At 35.5% G+C, this 23,560-nt stretch overlaps 2 protein-coding genes and 1 long non-coding RNA gene across 3 annotated transcripts in view; 1 reads left to right on the forward strand and 2 right to left on the reverse strand.

Moving 5' to 3' along the window:
• LOC117682278 (E3 ubiquitin-protein ligase TRIM45-like) overlaps positions 1–23,560 on the reverse strand; it is a 178,374-nt gene that overhangs the window by 122,744 nt on the left and 32,070 nt on the right. The gene's annotated exons all lie outside the window — the stretch shown is intronic.
• LOC136274354 (uncharacterized) lies at positions 2,895–5,118 on the forward strand. Its single transcript, XR_010712646.1, has 6 exons — positions 2,895–3,148; positions 3,526–3,579; positions 3,805–3,852; positions 4,214–4,267; positions 4,494–4,541; positions 4,911–5,118. It is a non-coding gene; the product is annotated as an uncharacterized lncRNA (long non-coding RNA).
• LOC136275096 (uncharacterized) lies at positions 10,974–12,425 on the reverse strand. The gene is made up of 2 exons (XM_066083403.1): positions 12,190–12,425; positions 10,974–11,631 (listed from the first exon to the last, which is right to left on the reverse strand). Exons 1-2 carry the CDS (start codon positions 12,423–12,425, stop codon positions 10,974–10,976), a joined length of 894 nt encoding a protein of 297 aa, XP_065939475.1.

Genomic DNA, 23,560 nt, shown 5'->3' on the forward strand with positions numbered 1-23,560 from the left:
TTTGCTTCACTTTCATTTTCAGTTCCCTGCAGCTGCCATACAACAATTTAATTATTAATAATACCAGCAGTGATAGGCAAGTGTTTATCTTTGTTTGTGAATCAAATTGTCAATAGAGTTTAATGCAAATAAACAAATAAAAATCTACAAACACTGTGTTGTGGACACCTTCAACATAATATTAGGAACATCTGTTATTTAAACTTATATAAATTCAAATAGTGTGAAAAAACGGTTTTTCATCACGTAAAAGAAAAAAAGTTAATATATAAAGAAAAAAAAAAGAATATTTTTCAACTTAGAATAATCCTTTGTCTATGCTTTGTTAATATTATACTTCATTCTGGTTCACTTTCATTTTCAGTTCCCTGCAGCTGCCATACAACAATTTAATTATTAATAATACCAGCAGTGATAGGCAAGTGTTTATCTTTGTTTGTGAATCAAATTGTCAATAGAGTTTAATGCAAATAAACAAATAAAAATCTACAAACACTGTGTTGTGGACACCTTCAAAATAATATTAGGAACATCTGTTATTTAAACTTATATAAATTCAAATAGTGTGAAAAAACGGTTTTTCATCACGTAAAAGAAAAAAAGTTAATATATAAAGAAAAAAAAAGGATATTTTTCAACTTAGAATAATCCTTTGTCTATGCTTTGTTAATATTATACTTCATTCTGGTTCACTTTCATTTTCAGTTTCCTCCAGCTGCCATACAACAGTTTAATTATTAATAATACCAGCAGTGATAGGCAAGTGTTTATCTTTGTTTGTGAATCAAATTGTCATTCAAATAAAGTAGGATTGTTTCTTGATTTTCAATACTATTTCATTTGTTGATATGTATTATATCATATCGATGAACATTATAAAAAGGTAAAGAACGTTTGGTTGGAATAAGTTTAATCGGTTTGTTACCATTTTCCCTTACATCGAATTTCTTATAGTTTTATTTGTTTTAAATGTTTCCATTTTCAGATACCTAAATTACACAGCTCTGGATCCTAGATTTGTCACGAGTTTGAGGTACATTTTCGTTTGTTAATGCAATTGTCATTGTTATGAAGGATAACTGATTTCTAATTTTATGATTTTATTTTATTCAGTTTCTATATAATTTGTAATATTCATAAAGCGATCAAGTACTTTGAAATAATAGAGTTTAATGAAAATGAACAAATAAAAATCCAGAAACAAATGTGTTGTGGACATCCTCAACATAATATTAAGAACATTTGTTATTTACCGTATTTAAGTTTAAGTAGTGTGCAAAATACCCGGGTTTTTTCACTTAAAAGAAGAAAGTTACATAAAGAAATTAAAGGAAACCATTTCAACCGACAATAATGCTTTGTCATTGCTTTGTCAATGTTATGTTTTAAGTCTGGTTCACTTTCATTTTTAGAGCCCAGCAGCTGCCTTACAACAATTTAATTATTAATAATACCAGCAGTGATAGGCAAGTGTTAATCCTTGTTTGTGAATCAAATTGTCATTAAAATAAAGGTTGAATGTTTCTAATTTTTCAAGATTATTTCATTTGTTGATATGTATAATACCATAACGATGACAATTATAAAGTGTTAAGAACTTTTTGCTGGAATAAGTTTAATCAGTTTGTTACCATTTTCCATATATCAAATTTCTTATAGATTTAATTTCTTAAATGTTTCCATTCTCAGATACCTAAGTTACAGAGCTCTGAATGCTAGACTTAATACACGATTTGGGTAAGTTTTATTTGTTAATGCAATTGTCATTGTTATGACGGATGACTGATTTTTAATTTAATGATTTCATTTTATTAAGTTTCCATGTATTTTGGAAAATTTATAAAGGGACCACGTACTTTGAAATAATAGAGTTTAATGAAAATGAACAAATAAAAATCCGGAAACACTGTGTTGTTGACACCCTCAACATAATATTAAGAACATTTGTTTTTTAACCGCATATAAGTTAAATAGTGTGCAAAAAATGAATGGTTTTTCACCACTTAAAAGAAAAAAGTACATAACGAAAATATTAGAATCTTTTTTCAACTTAGAATAATCTTTTGTCTATGCTTTGTCAATGTCATATTTAAGTCTGGTTCTCTTTAATTTTCAGTTCCCTGCAGCTGCCATACAACAATTTAATTATTAATAATACCAGCAGTGATAGGCAAGTGTAGATCTTTGTTTGTGAATCAAATTGTCATTCAAATAAGGTATGATTGTTTTTTGATTTTCAAGACTTTTTCATTTGTTGATATGTATAATACCCTATCGATGAAAATTATAAAGTGGTAATGAACTTTTGCTTGGAATAAGTTTAATCAGTTTGTTACCATTTTCCCTTATATCAAAGTTCTTATAGTTTTAATTTTGTAAATGTTTCCATTTTTAGATACCTAAGGTACACAGTTCTGGTTGCTAGACTTGTTACACGATTTGGGTAAGTTTTATTTGTTAATGCAATTGTCATTGTTATGACGGATGACTGATTTCTAATTTTATGATTTTATTTTATTCAGTTTCTATATAATTTGTAATATTCATAAAGCGATCAAGTACTTAGAAATAATAGAGTTTAATGAAAATGAACAAATAAAAATCAAGAAACAATGTGTCGTGGACACCCTCAACATAATATTAGGAGCATCTGTTATTTAAACTTCTATAAATTCAAATAGTGTGCAAAAAACGGTTTTTCATCACTTAAAAGAAAAACATTATATTAAAGAAAATAATAGAATATTTTTCAACTTACAAAATTTCTTTTGTCTATGCTTTGTCACTGTTATATTAAAGTTTTGTTCACTTTCATTTTCAGTTCCCTACAGCTGCAATACAACAATTTTATTATTAATTATACCAGCAGTGATAGGCAAGTGTAGATCTTTGTTTGTGAATCAAATTGTCATTCAAATAAAGTATGATTGTTTTTTGATTTTCAAGACTTTTTCATTTGTTGATATGTATTATACCATATTGATGAACATTATAAAGTGGTAATGAACTTTTGCTTGGAATAAGTTTAATCAGTTTGTTACCATTTTCCCTTATATCAAAGTTCTTATAGTTTTAATTTTGTAAATGTTTCCATCCTCAGATACCTAAGGTACACAGTTCTGGTTGCTAGACTTGTTACAGGGTTTGGGTAAGTTTTTGTTCGTTAATGCAATTGCCATTGGTATGAAGGATGACTGCTGTCTAATTTTATGATTTTATTTTTTTCAGTTTCTATGTTTTTGCATAATTCATAAAGGGATCAAGTACTTAGAAATAATAGAGTTTAATGCAAATAAACAAATAAAAATCAAGAAACAATGTGTTGTGGACACCTTCAACATAATATTAGGAACATCTGTTATTTAAACTTCTTTAAATTCAAATAGTGTGCAAAAAACGGTTTTTCATCACTTAAAAGAAAAAAATTATATTAAAGAAAATAATAGAATATTTTTCAACTTACAATAATCTTTTGTCTATGCTTTGTCAATGTTATATTAAGGTTTTGTTCACTTTCACTTTCAGTTCCCTACAGCTGCAATACAACAATTTAATTATTAATAATACCAGCAGTGATAGGCAAGTGTAGATCTTTGTTTGTGAATCAAATTGTCATTCAAATAAAGTATGATTGTTTTTTGATTTTCAAGACTTTTTCATTTGTTGATATGTATTATACCATATTGATGAACATTATAAAGTGGTAATGAACTTTTGCTTGGAATAAGTTTAATCAGTTTGTTACCATTTTCCCTTATATCAAAGTTCTTATAGTTTTAATTTTGTAAATGTTTCCATCCTCAGATACCTAAGGTACACAGTTCTGGATGCTAGACTTGTTACACGGTTTGGGTAAGTTTCATTTGTTAATGCAATTGTTAATTTCTAACTTTTTGAAATCGTTTAATTAAGTTTATATGTATTTAACAATATCAATAGATTGATCAAGTACTTTGAAATAATAGAGTTTGATGCAAATAAATACAAAAAAACCCAGAAACACTGTGGTATTGATACCCTCAACATAATATGAAGAAAAATTGTTATTTATCCGCATTTAAGATCAAATAGTGTGCAAAAAAGAACGGTTTTTCATCACGTAAAAGAAAAAAAGTTACATAAAGAAAATAATAGAATCTTTTTCAACTAAGAATAATCTTTTGTCTATGCTTTGTCAATGTTATATTCAAGTCTTGTTCACTTTCATTTTCAGTTCCCTGCAGCTTCAATACAACAATTGTATAAGTAATAATGCCAGCAGTGATAGGCAAGTGTTTTTTCTTCGTTTTTGAATCAAATTATCATTCAAATAATATATGATTGTTTCAAAATTTTCAAGACTATTTTATTTGTTGCTATAAATTATACCATATCAATGAAAATTATAAAGTTGTACAGAACTTTTGGTTGGAATAAGTTTAATCGGTTTGTTACCATTTTCCCTTATATTTAATTTCTTATAGATTTAATTTCTTAAATGTTTCCATTCTCAGATACCTAAGTTACAGAGCTCTGAATGTTAGACTTGTTACACGGTTTGGGTAAGTTTTTGTTCGTTAATGCAATTGTCATTGTTATGAAGGATAACTGATTTCTAAGTTTTTGAATTCATTTTATTAAATGTCTTTGTATTTTGCAATATTCATAGAGGGATCAAATACTTTAAAATAATAGATTTTAATGAAAATAAACAAATAAAAATCCAGAAACTCTGTGTAGTTGACACTGTCAACATAGTATTAAGAAAATTTGTTTTTAACCGTATATAAGTTCAAAAAGTGTGCAAAAAATGACGGTTTTTCATCATTGAAAAAGATGAAAGAAAATAATAGAATCTTTTTAACTAAGAATTATCTTTTGTCTATGCTTTTTGAATGTTATATTTATGTCTGGTTCACTTTCATTTTCAGATCCCTGCAGCTGCGATACAACAATCTTTGACTTTGTAATGACATCTGAAATGATAATGATCAAATAATGTATAAAGTCCTTCTCGTATCCAATATTTTCATCTGATATTGTCAATTTCTGTTTGTAAGCAGTTACAAAATATGCTTTGTAGATGGTTCTAAAGAGAATAATAAATATCTCAATGTTACTTTCAATTTGTTATTGTCTGAATTGACGGACCTCATGTAGACAGAATGGTGGCATCAGACTGATTATCTATAGATCCAATGCAGATATTGGATGACTGATGTTCTAGAGTCCATGCAGGCATTAGACGACTGTTACACAGTACAAAAGGAAACAGAGCATTAGTTCAATCAATTTTAATAAGGTTGTGAAACAAATAATAAAGATAATATTATTTCTTATCGTTAACAATTCAGAACTAATACCGCATATATGAGCTATGTCTCAGATATGCGAGTTTATATCAAGTCGTCGCATACTTTTATATTTAATTCCGGGAAAATATGGTCAATCCACTTTATCCACTCATACAAGTTGGTTTCTTAAGTAAAATCATCCGCATCTTTCTTCAATTTTTCTTCGCATGGTAAGGTCGAAAAAATTTTGCTCTCACAAATTCTAAAAAATTTCAATTCAAAAGTAGAAATAACTATTATATATATGTTACATAAGATATCTAAGCAATTTTAAGAATGCATTATCTGATGATGTGTATTTAATGTATCCGATTTTTTATTGGATGAAATTCTGAAGTTCAACAATAAACATTTTTACACGGTATAAACTTTAATTTTCTTATAATAAACTGAAAATCTTAATGTATTCTGTTTTCATTGAAACAATATTTTTATAACCTTATATGAGAAAATGCCAAAAACAAAGCGAAATCCAGTGGTTAGAGTGACGTCACGGAAACCAAGGCTGAAACGAACCAAAGGCCCAGCTGCGGCTGCGGAAAAGCTCAGTGGATGACCCTCATGCATTGGACGGGACACAAGTTGGTCAGCCTCCTGCGGATCCGATATTGATTCCGGAGATTCGGACCCAGGAACCAGCTACCAACACGCAAGAGTAACAAGGTACACAAAGTTACATTAGTGCAGATGCTCAGATTAACAGTAGTAGTTTGTCCCAACCTACCCAATCTGTTTTGGAAAACACTACTCAAATGTCACTAGGCTATCATGTTGACAAAGCTACAAAGCAGAAAATAGTTAATGGGGAATCTGTCAATCTAGGGTCCCTGTTAGTGCGTGACCCCACGAAAACACAGTCATCTACCTTATCAGTAGATGCACAAGGCCGGCTTGTAGGGCATCCCAAGCAAACCCACAAAATTCCCTCTGCAGATAATTGGACTGATGCTTTTCTAATTTTTGCAAGCATTTACTTAGAAGCACATCCAAATAAAAAACAGCAAATGCTTAAAAACATGCAAGACATTTGCTTGGGTGCAGACAAAGCAAATGGATGGGTTACCTATGACGAACAGTATTGTTTGAAAATGGCCCTTAATCCTTCAAACAATTGGGGAACTATTGATAGTGAGCTTTGGCTTGTCTACATGAACCCAAACTCAGTAGCCACACAGCAAAGTAAACAACAGGTTTCAACATACTTCAAATGCTATGACTACAATTACAGGGCTGTTTGTCAGCGAATTCAATGTCCATATTTGCATCCTTGCTTAAAATGCAACAACTGGCACCCTGTCATACATTGTAGTGATACTCAGCCCTCAGAAAATCAATACATAGCCAATGCGCAGCGGCCATTTCGGACACATATGCCAGCCCCAAACGTCAACCAAAACTCTTTTCAGTCCTTTGCTGCGAGACAACCCAGACTTCAAAACAAAAAATGTTCCCCAATAAGGGTCAATTCAATCAGTAATCATTTAAGTAGGTATCCTGATAGGTTGGCTGCTATAGCACTCAGTGAGGGTTTAACTAAGGGTTTTAAGTTAAAATATTCGGGGCCAAGGCTTCCAGTTTACACAAAAAATTGACATCTGCACACGAACAACCCACAGTTTTGCAGGAAAAAATTGATAAAGAAGTTATTGAAGGGCGCATGACAGGTCCATTTCATACCCCTCCCATGCAAAATTTGCATATTTCGCCCGTAGGCGTCGTTTCGAAAGCTGATGGTGGTTGGCGCATGATCATGCATCTTTCTTACCCGCCATCTATTAGTATAAACCACAACATAGTTTCCATTCATACAACAGTTACATACACCTCTTTAGATAGGTTTTTTTAAACAATTTGCTTAGTAGGTAAAGAGGCAATGATTTCAAAGTGTGACATAAAGAGTGCATTCCGCCAGATCAGGGTTTACCCAGGTGATTTTGATTTGCTCGGGCTCTATATCAATGGAAATTACTATTTTGACAAATGTTTGTCATTTCGCTATGCAATTTCCTGCAGGATATTTGAGATGTTTGCTACTTTTTTAGAATGGCTTGTTAGGGACCAAACAAGTTTGCAAACTGTGCATCATTATTTGGACGACTTCATTGTTATAGGCAAGACAAACACAAACCAATGTAATTTTCTTATGAGCACATTTCAGGAAATATGCAATGGTGTGGGGTCCCGCTGAATGAGCATAAAACAGTACAACCAACAACCTGTTTGATGATCTTTCTTGGCCTTGAAATTGATACAGTTAACATGCAGATTAGAATTCCTCAGAATAAGGCTAGGGTACTTGCTAATTTGTTGTTGTATTGGGTGTCAAAAGAAAAAGTACTATTGTCAGATCTTCAGGCAATTGTAAAAAACTATTTTTTTTAGCAAAGCCATACCAAGGAGTAGGCATTTGATAGGCGTTTTTACAATGCCATGATTAACTTTAACAAACCCTTCCACCATATCAGAATAAATTGTTTGTTTACTACCCAGAAAGGCAGTGAAGTACCACTGACACCCTTCAATTGTTTACTGATAGTGCAGGATCAGCTGGTCTAGGTTGTGGATGTTATTTTCATGGTCAGTGGGTTTTCTTACAATGGCCAAACTCCTGGGCTAATACTCAGATTTTAAGTGATATCACTTTTCTAGAACTAGTACCAATTGTTCTGGCTTTGCACATATGGGGTGAGGCATTGCAGAAGAAAAAAAATCATACTTTTGTAGATAACATGCCATTGGTTCACATATTAAATAAGCAATCATCAAGGTCTGATAGGGTCATGTCATATCTAAGGCCATTAATACTGGTTACACTACAACACAATATACAGTTTAAAGCACAACATATCCTAGGGATTGATGATAAAATTGCTGATGCAATATCCCGCAAACAGTTGGAATTTTTCAAGAGGATAGCACCCAACGCGGACAAGGCCCCTCAACCTATTCCGAGACCATTACAGATATTATTATTCCAGACAGGTATCCATGCATTGAACAGTTTCGTAAATCACAAGGCTTACCCTCATCATGGCCACAATTAGACATACACTTAAACATGTTTATTGCTCATCTTTCACTGCAGGGTTTTAAACATGCCACGGCTAAATCGTATATTTCTGCAATTAGTTATTACTGTAAAATTTATTACAAAGCAGACCCTACAAAATCATTTCTTGTTCAAAAATTGGCGCAAGGCATGAAAAGATCAATTCCATGGACTGACTCTAGACTTCCAATTACATTTGGTATTTTAAGTATCATTGTACCAAAGCTACAGATTATATGCAATAGTACATATGCAGCCGTTCTCTTTAAGGCTGATTTTACCCTTGCATTTCATGCACTGTTAAGAGTTGGAAAATTTGCTCTTTCTAAAGGTTATACATCAGATAGGATTCTACATATCGGGGACGTCTCGTCGAGTAATGAGCAAATTGTATTACGCATCAGACATTCTAATACTGATCAATTGGGGTTTGGGACCTCTGTGGTTATTAAGGCATCAACAGGACCAACATGTCCTGTACAAAGTACGTACAAATTTTGCTGGGCCATTATTTTGTCATTTTTCGGGCACTACAATTACTCGGTACCAATTTAGCGCTATTCTTAAGAGATATCTAAAGATTTGCAACATAGGTGAAACACATTTTCAATCTCACTCGTTTCGCATAGGTGGTGCAACCTTTTTAGCAAGACAAGGGACAGAATACATAATTCAAATGGCAGGTCGTTGGAAGTCAAATGCTGTCAATTCTTACATTCGTTAAGACTAATTGTTAAGTTCTGCTTGTATTTGCATGCGCTAACACATACCAAGTTTTTCTAGGTCCGCGCAAAATTTGGATCGTTCGATCATGTATTGTTAAAAGGGCCGGTTAAGCAGCCAGGAATCGAATAGGGGGTGCAACCTCAACTTGCCTAATACAAATATTTGGTGGCTAGGATACGGAGAAATGGTACTTAACCAGTTATTGCCAAAGCTTAGACATCTAAGGACACTTCAAAATGACCCCAACATCATCAATATTCATTGTGGAGCAAATAGCTTGGGTCTGTTAAATTGGAATTCGGTTGCAGGTTGCGGTTGCAGGGTCATAACACCGATGGCTTGGCTCAGACATCCCTCGGTCGTTTGTGTGGCCCTTGCAAGTGGCGTATATCGTCGCACCCCAACGCAAATGGAAGAGTGCCCTTAATTATTTGTTTGCACAATATTCAACTTGGACATATTTACCTTTCTATTGACTTTATTACTTTTAATTATTTCATAATTTGTGCAAAGATTACATAATTACCTTAATTGCTATCTATGACGTTCACTCATTTGCGTTTACCCAGTGCGTGATTTGCCATATTTGAGCTGTCATCTGCTATTTGTTATTTCATATATGGGGGCAGCCCGTCGGTAGCCCCCGCAATTATCACCACGGCCAAAAGCGCCACTAATAAATAATATGGTCAGTACTCCATAGTTTGTGGGTTTTTTTGGTGACAATCTGAGATAATACCCCATATATGAGCTATTTCTCAGATATGCGAGTTTATATCAAATTGTCGAATACTTTTTTATTTAATTCCGGGAAAATATGGTCAATTCACTTAATCCGGGAATAGTAAATTCATACAATTTGGTTTTTTAGGTAAAATCACTCGCATCTTTCTTTCTAGAAATTTCCTTCGCATGGTAAGGTCGAAAAAATTTAGCTCTCACAATTTCAAAAAAAATTCAATTCAAAAGCCCGCCCAACCTTTCCCAATATTTAGAGCGTTTAATGCTGTTGGTTTTAATTTTATTTTGTAGCGATGGATTGGATCATTCCTGTCACCATCAACCTCGTTGCGGTGATGTAGTTGCTCCCTGTTGAGCGTATATCGTCGCACCCCAACGCAAATGTTAGAGTGCCCTTAATTATTTGTTTGCACAACATTCAACTTGGACATATTCACCTTTATATTGACTTTATTATCTTTAAATTATTTCATAATTTTTGCATAGTTTGCATAATTATCTTAATTGCTATCTATGACGTTCACTCATTTGCGTTTACCCAGTGCGGGATTTTCCATATTTGGGCCGTCATTTATCTGCTATTTGTTATTTCATACCTGGGGGCAGCCCGTCGGTAGCCCCCGCAATTATCACCGCGGCCAAAAGCGCCACTAATAAATAATATGGTCAGTACTCCAGAGTTTGTGTTTTTCTTTGGTGACAATCTGAGATAATTACACAGTTATAAGGAAGACAGTTCAATAATAAACAAGTGTCCTTGGAATCAAAGTGTGTAATAAAAGTGTTTAGATGGCAAAGTCAATAAAATACACCAGGTTCACGCAGAACACGTTTATTCAGAACAGCGGCAAAATCACAACAAACTAATGGACAAGTCATACTACAAAGGGTTAAGCCCGAACTAGACAATTTGTACTTGGACATATTCATTTAATTACCAAACATCTCCCACTCCCTAAACTTTAGAAATGCGAGTAAATTACGGGACTAGAGCATTTTGACTAGATTAAAAAAAAATAAGCTTTACAACACAAATACAAAACTATTTGCATGCACTACTTGTGATACAATACATGATATAAGAAAAAGCTCGTACTGTCGAACTAATCACAAATAGTCTACTTTTACATCACACAGTCCTCGAATCGCCTTGGACGATGCACAACACGCCCGGATCGCGTAACTGTTTTTGCCGGAGATGGTGACTCTCCTTGTTCAGGTGTTAAGGCTGGTTGGTCTACCTCGGACGACTCGACTGGTGTGGAAGGTTCACCCCTTGATTGCGGCTCGTTGACATTAGGATATCCAGTATGTTGCAGGTGCCTACGATTCCTCCGAAGGAGACCATGGTCAGTCTCAACCATGTAGGATCTTGTTTCATGATTCGCACTTGTGACAGTTCTGCTGTCACCCCACAGTTTTTCCTTGTCAGTTTTTATGCGCACATGATCGCATGGTCCCAAGGGATGGAGTTTCCTAGCTCCAATTTTAATGTCATAATACTGTTTTGCATACTCTTTCCCATGCTCGTCTCGTCTCCTCACTTGGTCCAAGTCAGGCCATTTCGGTTCTAATGTAGAAGGGATGGCGGGAACAATGGTTCGCATCCTGCGTCCCATGATTAGCTCTGCCGGTGTCACTCCTATTGCCGAAATGGGAGTGGACCGATAGGCCATTAATGCAACAAAAAGGTCATCTTGTTGTAAAATCTTCTTTGCAGTCTTAACTGCACTCTCTGCCTCTCCATTGGCTTGAGGGTAATGAGGACTCGTTGTGGAATGCCTAAATCCATAATCAGAGGCAAGTTTCTTAAAGGATTCTGATGTAAATTGAGTTCCGTTATCCGTCACAAGTTCCTCAGGGATCCCCCATCTTGCCAGTATGCTTTTTATTTTCCCGATAATTGTTGCGCTAGCCAATGTGTCTAGGTAAGTTATTTCGATATACCTAGAAAAATAATCTACGACTACTAAGAAGTGTCGTCCCTTCAGCTCACATAAATGAGCTGCCACTTTTGTCAGGGTCGATCTGGCATCACCTCAACGGTTCACGGCTTTGTTTAGGGCGGTGAACTTGACAGAAATCACATGATTTTACGACTCGTTCTAAATCGTTAGAAATACCTGGCCACCATACTGATCCTTTTGCACGTTCACGGCATTTGTTCAATCCCAGGTGTCCCGAGTGAATGCCGCTCACAACTTCTGGTCTTAGAGAGTCAGGAATAACTATGCGATCTCTGTACATCAAGATACCGTTCCAAACGGGTAGTTCAGATCTTGCAGAAAAGTATGGTCGAATTTCTAATTTGATGTTTTTTCGTAATCAGGCGAGCCATACTGAGTTTTTCGGAGAACCTCGGACAATTCTGGGTCTTCTGCTGTTGCTACTCGAACACGCTCTAGGCGTCTATCGGATATTGGGAGACTTTGGACCACACTGTTGACGTATAAATTAACTTTTTCCACAGCATCAGTGGTGTTTACTGGTAATGGACTTCTAGAAAGAGTGTCAGGAACCACGAGTTGTTTTCCTGGAACATGCTGCGCAATGGGGTTAAACCTGCGCAGGCGCATCAACAATCTTTGGCAACGCACTGTTGTTCGGTCTAGTGGACTTGTGTTGATAAGAGGTACTTATGGCTTGTGGTCTGTTAAGAGCTTAAAGAACTCAAGTCCAATGACGTATATCTCGAACTTCTCACACGCCCAGACAGATGTCAGACACTCCTTCTCTATCTGTGCGTATCTGGTCTCCGCTGCAGTGAGGGTCCTTGAGGCGAAAGCGATCGGTTTCACCTCCTCTCCAAACTGCTGAAATAAGGCAGCTCCAATCCCATAACTGCTGGCGTCAGCGCTTATTACTACAGGTTTTCTGGCATCATAAAAAGCTAATGCAGGAGTCTCTGTCAACATAGCTTTCACTTTCTTGAAGGCTTCTTCCTGCGGATGGCTCCATATCCAGCTGACATCACCTTTCAGAAGGTCTGAAAGAGGGTGCATAATTGTTGATAAGTTAGGTATGAAACGACCTAAGTAATTAACCATACCCATGAATCTTCTCAGTTCTGTTATGTTTGACGGGGGGGGGGGGCATATCGCGGATTGCCTTTACACGTTCTTGGCAAGGGCTGATCCCATTTGAACTTATCCAGTGTCCAAAATATTCAATGCTCGGCTTTCTGAACTCACACTTGCTTTCGTTGAGTTTTAACCCAACTTCCTGGATCCTGTCTAACACCCGGTCTAGACGCTGGTCGTGTTCCTCGGTGGAATGACCGTACACAATAATGTCATCCATTATGGCGTCCGCTCCATCAATGTCTGCGAGGATTTCAGACATCCTCCGCTGGAATATCTCAGGAGCCGAGGTGATTCCAAAAGGTACTCGCTGAAAACAGTACCTTCCAAAAGGTGTGATAAATGTGGTCAAATGACAACTCTCTCTATCTAGTGGTACTGATGAAAACCGCTACTTGCATCGAGTTTTGAAAACTGTCGCCTTACTTAACTTTGGAGCAATGTCATCTAAATTAGGCAGCATATAATGTTCACGTTTGACAGCTTGATTGAGTTTCTTCAGGTCTACACACAAGCGTACATCTCCATTTTTTCTTGAATGCTGTTACAATTGGTGCACACCAGTCTGTAGGCTCAGTCACTTTGGTTATGATCCCTGCGTCTTCCATGCGCTTGAGCTCTGATTCGACCTTTGGCATCAATGGAAATGAAATTCTCCGTGCTGTTGTTACGCAGTAGGGAACTGCTTCGGGTTTCAGTGTTATCTTGACTGGTGGGCCTTTCACGCATCCATGTGTGCCGAATATGTCCCGAATTTCCTCTACTTTCATCACAAGTCCCATGCTGTGTGCCACGCTTCGACTTAACAAATTAGAACCGCTATTGGAATTCTTGAGAACATACACCCGAAAATGATACTCGTGGTTTTTATGCAAAGTTCTAGCCACGAACATTCCTTTGCACTGCACTGTTCCTCCTGGGCTGTACAGTTTATTTTTCGGTTCCTGAAGTTTTGGTTTCACTGGTAGGGAGTTGTATGTTGCTTCAGTAATCACTGATGTATCGGCGCCTGTGTCAATCTTGAATGTTATGAGCTTACGACACACTTTCAGTTTCACAGTCCAAGCATCAGTATTATCCGAGTTGCTCAAATCGATCGAACCCATGTAAAATGAATCATCTGTTTCAACTTCATCTTCATCATCTTGAACTTCATCAAGTCCACACTTTAGACATATCCCACCTACTGCTGGACAGTTTCCGGAGCGGTGTCTCAGTTTACAACTCCCACACTCATCATATGTAGTGTCCTTAGGTTTTGCCTGTGGCAGTTTTCTATGACCGTGTTGCTTACCACCAAGTCCATATTGTCTCACTTTTACGGCATCCAAGTTCTTGGATTGCAAGTCTTTGATTTGGTTCTTCACGAGTTCAGAATTCCGAGCCATATCCACTGCTTTCACTAGTGTAAGCTCTGACTCTAGCTGAAGTTTTTCGCTTAGGTCATTGTCGAGAATGCCTACTACTAATCGGTTACGTATCTGGTCATCCTTGTCTAGGAACTCACAATGTGCCGCCAACTTATGCAAATTTCGGACAAATTCCTCCACAGATTCCCCCGGCCTCTGGCACCGGATATGAAATTTGGCGCGCTCGTGTATCACATTCTTCTTTGGTACAAAATACTTATCAAATTTCTCCATAACTTTCTTATATTTCCTCTCATCACCATTAGAGAATGCAAATGATTTGAACATCCCTTCTGCTTGTGGTCCCATGGCGTAAATTAAGGAACTTATCTGGGTTTCCTCGTCCTCCCCCGTGAGCTTCGTTGCTATCTGGAATCGAGTGAATCTCTGTTTCCATTCTGGCCATTCGGTCGGCCTAGTGAACGAAAAGTTTTCTGGTGGATTAAACTTCGGCATTGTAAATTTGTTTTCACTTCTGACACCATGTTTAGATGGCAAAGTCAATAAAATACACCAGGTTCACGCAGAACACGTTTATTCAGAATGGCGGCAAAATCACAACAAACTAATAGACAAGTCATACTACAAAGGGTTTAGCGCGAACTAGACAATTTGTACTTGGACATATTCATTTAATTACCAAACAAAAAGAATAAAGTCACTGTCCAAACGTTGCTAATCATGGGGTTAGCAGGGAGTCTCTGCACATGGAAACCTTCCTCACTGATGGGGGTTGAGGACTGATTTCTTCTGACCAAGCCCGACTATTTATAATCAGAGGCTAACGTCCCAAGCTGACAGAGTACTCAATCATCACCCTAATGGTCCCGTCATAGTGTTCCTCAAAAGTGTCAAACCCAATGATGTATATAGCACCAAATGATCATTTATGATCTCCATAGCGTGGTTAAAAATGTCCTTGGTTGTCATCAGGTATTGGTTCATTCATCCATTGCTCCAGCTGGCACATCTGTCCATTACTCCTGCGTAGAAAGTAATGTCAGCTACCATATCCCTCTAAGAGCCGGGGGGCAAAAGCGTTTCTCCGTGCAGGTGTCAATTAATGTCCATGCAGAAAATTGTAAAATAGATAAGTGAAAAATAAACAAGGACAATAATAATAACAATTTGTTGTATCTAATCGTGTTAACGTTACAACGACAAATGATCTATATAGCCAATGCAGGCATTAGATGACATATAATCTATGGAGTCAATGCAGGCATTAGAGACTAATGATCTATAGAGTGCATTCACTCTATAGATCATCAGTCGTCCAATGCATGCATTGATTTTCGACCATCAGTCGTCCAATGCTTGCATTGACTCTACAGATTATCAGTCGTATTATGCCTGCATAGACTCTATAAACAATCAATTGTATAATGCCCGCATTGATTCTATAGATAATCAACTGTTCAATGCCCGCATTGACTCTATAGATCATCAGTTGTCCAATGCCTTTATTGACTCTATTAGATGACTGATTGTTTATAGAGTATATGCGGGTATAAGACGACTGATGATCTGTAGAGTCAATGGAAGCATTAGACGACTGATGGTCGTGAGTTAATACAAGCACTGGACGAGTGATGATCTATAAATTCAAGCAGGCATTGGACGACTACGTTCATTTTAAGCATATCTTTTACAACATACACCATAGCATAGCAAATCATTCAAATCTAATAGCATAGCATTGTAATCTCATACAGTGGTAACAACGTTATTGTTGACAAAATACACGCACGATCCTGATACACGCACGATCACGCACGATACTCGAACTATTCCGCACGATACACGCACGATCACTAACGTACCGCACTTTCACTATACCCGAACGATAACGATAAAAAACCTTCACGCACGATTCTTCCCCTTTCTTCACGCAAAATTCAAAATAATATTTAAGAGTGGAAATAAGAAAACGAAAGAATAAAACATGTAAATATTAAATAGCAAATAAAAGGTTTTGTTGTTCTTGTTGCTTAATTTAACTGCCTTAATTAATACTTGATAAGGCCGGCAACTTTAATTTTTTCTCAAACTCAAAATGTGCAGTTTTTTTATAGAAATAGTTTGTTTGTTGTTGTTGTTGGTGGGTTTTTTTTTACATCTAGTCGCGGTTCATATTTTGCACTTGTTTATTACCAGTAAAATGTTATATGATCGATACTTTAACTTTTGTTATAGGTTGTAGTAATTTTTATGGTTCAATAAAAGCATTTATATTCGGATACGATTGATATGTATAATGATGAGAAGATGATTACATATAATAAGCCATTCTGTGATGATGTGTTATTCCACCTGTTCATGGGATCAGTCATGGAAATTAAACAGATTTTAAATAATAAATAAGAATTATATTGATAACAAAAGAAAAAAAATATTTTTACACGTTTATGTGTGTGGTTTTTTTTTTTTTTGGTATTTAGCTCTCTGAAATGTGCACTGCCTTGCAAAAACTTAACGATAAATTTTGCAAAAAGTCTTTCTTTTTTTTAAATAATTAATAATATACTGGCGTGCCACCAGTTCTCACAATGTACTGGCAAGAAATAGTAATCATTGGGAACAGTTCGCACGCCAGTAAAGTTAAAACATTTGTTAAAGCCACATTACATTATTATTTTGTGTAAATTAAAAGCTCTGTTAGCCTGCCATATTAGAATAGAATACAAAATTGTTAAATTAGATGTAGGTCTCAATTTTGGTAATTTTAACTATTTTTATGCACTGGAACCTAAATTTATGGTATTTTTTCTAAAGAATTACGTCTTAGAAATGATTTGTTAAACTAAAAAATATGTTGACGGAAAACTTGCTACACTTTTAGCTCTATAGCAATTAAGTTGACCTTGAAGAAAACAATTGTAAAATCAACCTTACTCTTTTAAACATTATTTTAGTTGATATACCAAATAGCTTCTGTCCCAAAAATTTAAGGTACTTCACTACACTGAAACTTACACTTTTTAAGATACGTACAACGTCACAAGATGGCGATTGAAATGTTTTGTTAAACTGGTTGTATCAATCGATTCAGATGTATATCATCATAGCTCAGTGGTTAAAGTATCAGGCTTGTAAATCGCATGTCATGAGTTCGAATCCACCTGGAGCTTTAATTTGTTTATTTTTACTGAATGAAATAGAAAATATGTAACCATGTTTTATCTAAAATCGCACATTTTTTCGCCTATTTTATATACATACTTCTTATCCATCATGCTTTCTATCATAATAAAGTAATTTTCTGCTGATTTGAGAAACTATTTCAAGGTGTAGTGAGGCACCTTAACTGGTTTATGGAAAAGGGGGAACTCATAATATTAGAATCTCATAGCATATTAATAAAATCGCACACCATTGAAGTCAATGCAGCCATTGGACGACTGATGATCTTTCGAGTCAATGCAGGCAATGAACGACTTCTGATCTACATAGCCAATACAGGCATAGGACAACTGATAATCTAGAGTCAATGCAGGCATTGGACGACTAATGATCTATCGTTTACGAATCAACAAATCAGAAGCGATTAATTGAAATAGAGGGAATATTCTCTAGGTATTATTCCTAACCGGTCAATATTTAAAAAAAATATTGACCGGTCAATATTTCTCGAACGAGCTAATATTATAATTATTGATTATTCACCTGTATAGAGTTACATGTATATAGTGAGAATATACTACTGAATATACATGTAAAAATAAGAATTATTGAAGGAATTGAACATATTGGAATTTGGAGTCATTGCTTGCTTTGAACATCCTATGCATAAAATGAAGTTACATATGTACTACTACATCCAACGTCCTTGTACATTTGTCTTTTATGATCAACAGGATACTGTATGTAACATAACTTCAACTTCTGAAACAGAGCTTTATTCTAATTTTAAAGAAAACAAAACACTTGTTTCAAATCACCGTTTTTGATGGGCAATTTTTAAATAATAAATCGCTATATTACAAGACCGGACCATTTGATTCCTGGTGTCTACTTCAATTACAATTAGACCTTTCTTATATCCAGCTTGTTGTGCTTCACCAGAAAGACATAAACGTGATAAATCAACACAAGGTCTACGTGTGTATGCTGCCTTAAATGCACAGTTCCAAACCAGGTTATTACATCTATATCCGAATAGGTTTGTTCTTAACATCCCTTACCTTTTCAACAGTGAAGTACCACTAGATATATATTTTTTGGTGATGATTGAAGGAGTAGCTTTTCATAGAACGCTGACTTACACTACTGGCTCTGAAAACCGCTGTCCCTGTGAAAATCCCCTATCTTCCACTGTCACCCCCTGTGTTTTCACTGTCATCCCCTGTTCACCCCTGTCAGCCCCTGTACAGAGCGCCTGTATACCCTGAGATCCCCTGTCAGCCCCTGTACACATCCCTTGTGTGCCACTGTAAGCCTCTGTTACCCTCTGTACGCCCTTGTCATCCGCTGTAAGCAACAGTGACTGTACTTCCCTGTGCATGCCCCTGACATCCCCTGTACGGTTTTTAACTGCTCGCTAAAGTGAATAAATATTCGGCTTTTTTTTTTTAAATTATATTTAGCATTCATGTTTTAGAATGTGCTTGTTTCTTTTTGCATTTCATAGAGAGCAATATTATTACAAACGAGAATAGTCCTGACCCAACATTGACACAAATAAAGATATACTTGTATACCCATAAACTGCTTATTTTATTACATGTATTTAAAATAATGACGTGTTTTGTAATTTGTAAAAAAAAAAAGAGTTGAGGAGTGGGGGAAATCTGTAATATACTGTGCCTGAGCTAAAGAGACAACATGATCAGCACTTGCAGATAACCACATACCGATCGAAATGATCACCTATATTTTGACTGTTTTGTCCTGTAATGATGCATAGAATGAAATAGTCTTATGAAGCTCATGTAATCGCAAATATTTGTTGTTAGCCATTGTTTGTTTTTCCTGATAAATCACGAGAGAGCGAGAGAGAGAGAGAGAGAGAGTTCATTTTTTCAGAGGGGGATAAGACCAGTCAATTGACACTTTTAACTTCTGTGTGCATTTCAAGTTTAGATATTTACATGTACAGCTTACTCCACTTATATTGAAATCGCTTATTTTGAAATTCTGCTTATTTTGAAATAAAAATTAATCCCCAGTGTTTGCCTCTCATATTCTTTGCATTGATTTAACGGATATAATGAAATCGGCTATTTTGAAATATCGCTTATATTGAAGCCACTGATCGGTTCCCATAGGTACGAAAGCCGAGAAGGATCATTCGAGATTCGAGATTCAAAATACGAGATTCGAAATACGAGATTCGAGATTCGAAATTCGAGATTCAATATCTAAATTAACCAATCAAATCATGGATCTGAAACCTGTATCCTAGCAACATCAAACTGTTCTAAATAAAGATCATTCGTACATGCTCTTTCCTACAAATAAATGTCTTAATAGCTCTTATATAGTTGTTATAACATGGTTAAATTAACATTGATGAATTAACCCCACACAGTATAAACAATTAAATTAGAAATAACACTGTTGGCTTTGCGAATCTAAGTGGTTTTGTTTGCCCTGTATGTATTTCCCCCCGAACAATTTTAACCCGAAGTGTATTCGCCCCAACTGTGTAAAAATCGGCTCGCGAAGAAAGATCTGTTTAATCTAAATGTTTTAGCTATGAAACGAAACTCAATTAAATAATCGACATGTCAAAATATAGGTTATGATAAAGTTTTAAACCATAGAAGATATAATGATTTACAACCTCAAAGACAAAAATCCAGATAAGAATAGTGTATTGTAGGGTATGGCAATGCCATTGTCGATATATGAGAGAGAGAGAGAGAGAGAGAGAGAGAGAGAGAGAGAGAGAGAGAGAGAGAGAGAGAGAGAGAGAGAGAGGGTTTTTTTTTTTATCATTTTCGCTAGCTAATGTAAGACATCACAAATACCCCAAACCCCCTCACGGAAAAGGAAATGCTAGGTGATGAGAGAGAGAGAGACAGACAGACAGACAGACAGACACAGAGAGAGTTTTGTAGTGTCAAATTCAGTTTTGATTTAGAATTTGAAATTGATTTGATTTGTTACAAGCATATATAGACAATAATTAAGCCTCTAAAAGGAGAAAAGAGAGGAGGTAGCTAGGATAGGGCAGACCAACAAGCAAGGTGTTAGCGCACCTGTGATTTACATCGACTCTCTCTCTCTCTCTCTCTCTCTCTCTCTCTCTCTCTCTCTCATCACCTAGCATTTCCTTTTCCGTGAGGGGGTTTGGGGGTATTTGTGATGTCTTACATTAGCTAGCGAAAATGATAAAAAAAAACCATGAAATTTTCTTTAAATTGTGTGCGGATGTTGTACTCCAATAATCTGTTTTCAGTATATACATTTCAAGAGGGGGGGGGGGGGGCTATAAAGTCCTAATTAGTTTGCCAATTATTCTGTCCCCACTTTGTTTTCTCTTCGTTTTCCAGGGTTTTTTTATTTGGCTCGGCAAATTAATATAAAACTTTTTGTGTAGCTCCATAACGATGCACTGTAGATAAATTATGAGTAGTTTTACTTTTGATAAACAGGTACATATCCGTACTTGATTTTTAATTTGACTCTTATAATCGGATTTAATATTCCAATAAATATAGGGTAGGAAAGAGTAGACGGGACTTTTTTGCGCATATCCTACTGTACCATTCATTCAACACAGGTATTAGCACTCATCGAGTTCGACTTGCTTTCCTTTTTTTCATCCACTGGATTTAAAGCTATTAATTTTTGAAAATATTTTGAATTTATGGCCTGATTATATATAAATAAGAGCTGCGCTGGTGCATCTATTTACCCAAATGGACCAAAATATAACCAAATGAATCTAAAAAAAATTAGTTTTAAACGTACGACTCTTTTTCAATTCTAATCGGGTATGTCCTTTAGAAAAATCTTGAACCACACACATTTTAGCAAATAAAACGACAATTGTTTCATTTTTTTATGGGGAGGGAGGTGGTGCCGGTAAAGGACATGTATTGCTTGTGGCAGTTGTGCTTTACTCTCATTTGTTATAATAGGTAATACTACATATTGATATAAAATGAAAGTTTCAAATTACACTGTACATAGCTTCTATCACGCATTTTGACCCGTGCGATAGTTTAAAACAATTTTCAAAGCATTTAAAATAAATGTAATTCAACCGATCATTTTTGAAATTTAATTTTCTGGATCCCCGCCTGATACGTCCGCCTTCTTGTATATTAGAATAACATGTACGTTGACCATATGTACACATTAACATAATCGGCTATGTTATGGGACGATAACATTTTTTATCAATGTTTTTGCAGGATATGTAACAAATAACAGTCTATTTGTTGGTTTTTGCACTGATTATTTGAGATAATTTGCCGCCATCTTTTATGCATTCCACACACCACTCACAGTTTCTTTATTTGGTGTTCTGTATGTATGGCGACAAATTGGTAAATTTGCACCACTCACCCCTTGTAGCTTCATCCTGATTACATTTGATCTGGCTAAGTGTAATGTAGTAGTATATTAAATACACATATCTTTGTTTGCAGTGCTTATTTACATCCTTAGAGATTTACTTACAAAAAAAGTAAACATTTGTATGACTCATATGTTATTATTGTCAATTTTGGTGCGGGGGGGGGGGGGGGGGGGGGGGGGTAGGAAACTACAGAGAAACTTAACTTGGCTGTGAAACATATGCTTTTAATCTTTCTTATTGATATATCAATGAATGAATTATAACAAAATACATGTACAACAATTAATTTTGAAATATTCATGCACAATCAAATTTTTAAAAATATTACTGTTCTCTGCACAAGAAATCGGTAATGTGAACAAATTGGCACCCTATCATCCCTACCTTTAAGAGTAGGTATCCTTCTATATTGAAAACAATTCCAAAAGTAAGACTCATAATAAGTTGTTTACTGAGGAAAAGGAAAAAAAATTGTATTTATTAATAATTCCGTATAATGTGATAATATCTCAATGATTTGTTTATAATCATAGTACTAGTGTATCACTGTATGCATACATTAAAACGATAAGTAATGCTTATATTTATGAGTGAAACGGGACAGGTTATTTATATTTAGATTATTTAGATACATGTACTAATCTTCATGCGGGGATCTAGAAAGGAGGGGGTCAGGGGATCTTGACCCCCTCCTCGGGAAAATTGGAGCTTATTAAATTTACATAGTAAAATTTTTTAAAATTGGCCTAGGACCCCCTACAGAAAAAATTAGCTACGCTTATGAAGTTCTCTACCATAACCGCATTTTTACACAAAAGGGGTGAATAAACCCGGGTTTTAAACTATTACTGGTGGTAAAATACCCTAGGGTTCAAACGCATCAGGTGGAAATGCACCAGGGCAAACAAAATCACTTTGATCCGCGAAGCACACTGCATTATTACTAGTCTACTTAGATATTCTGTGTAAAAGTAAATACACATAATTATTTAGTTAGGTAGGGAGAAGTGAACATAGCATTTATTAAGAGCTAAAAAGACATTTATTTGTAGGAAAGAGCATGTACGAATGATCTTTATTTAGAACAGTTTGATGTTGCTAGGATACAGGTTTCAGATCCATGATTTGATTGGTTAATTTAGATATTGAATCTCGAATTTCGAATCTCGAATCTCGTATTTCGAATCTCGTATTTTGAATCTCGAATCTCGAATGATCCTTCTCGGCTTTCGTACATAGGTGATAATTAGTTGTTTTTATAACGGTTATATTGAACATGTTGAAGTACTCCCTGACGGCTGTCCTCACGGTTGGTGACAGTAATTATGCCAGACTGACCGGTTGATATACACAAGTGTGAATTGTTAAGTTCTCATCATGTGTGTTTTTATTCCTCTTTTAAAAAGTAAAATTCATTCACTGTTGAATTGTTTGTTTTTAAGTATACGGGTGTATTGAGGCTAGATGTAATATGGAAAGCTCACGGAAAAGAAAACCTTATCTTCGGACACAAAATACGAACTAGTTATGGCTATTGATAAAAGGACAAATCCTAAATTCGAATAGCCAAGAGGTTTGAGATTATCGCGAGTACACTTACGATGATATACAAGCAGCGTTCAGTAGTATTTTAAGCGTTTGAGTCTGGTGATTTTTCTCTAAAACGTAAAAGTTTTAATGCGATCGGAGAT

Source organism: Magallana gigas, chromosome 4 (assembly GCF_963853765.1).
Source record: "Magallana gigas chromosome 4, xbMagGiga1.1, whole genome shotgun sequence".
Taxonomy (NCBI): Eukaryota; Metazoa; Mollusca; class Bivalvia; order Ostreida; family Ostreidae; genus Magallana; species Magallana gigas.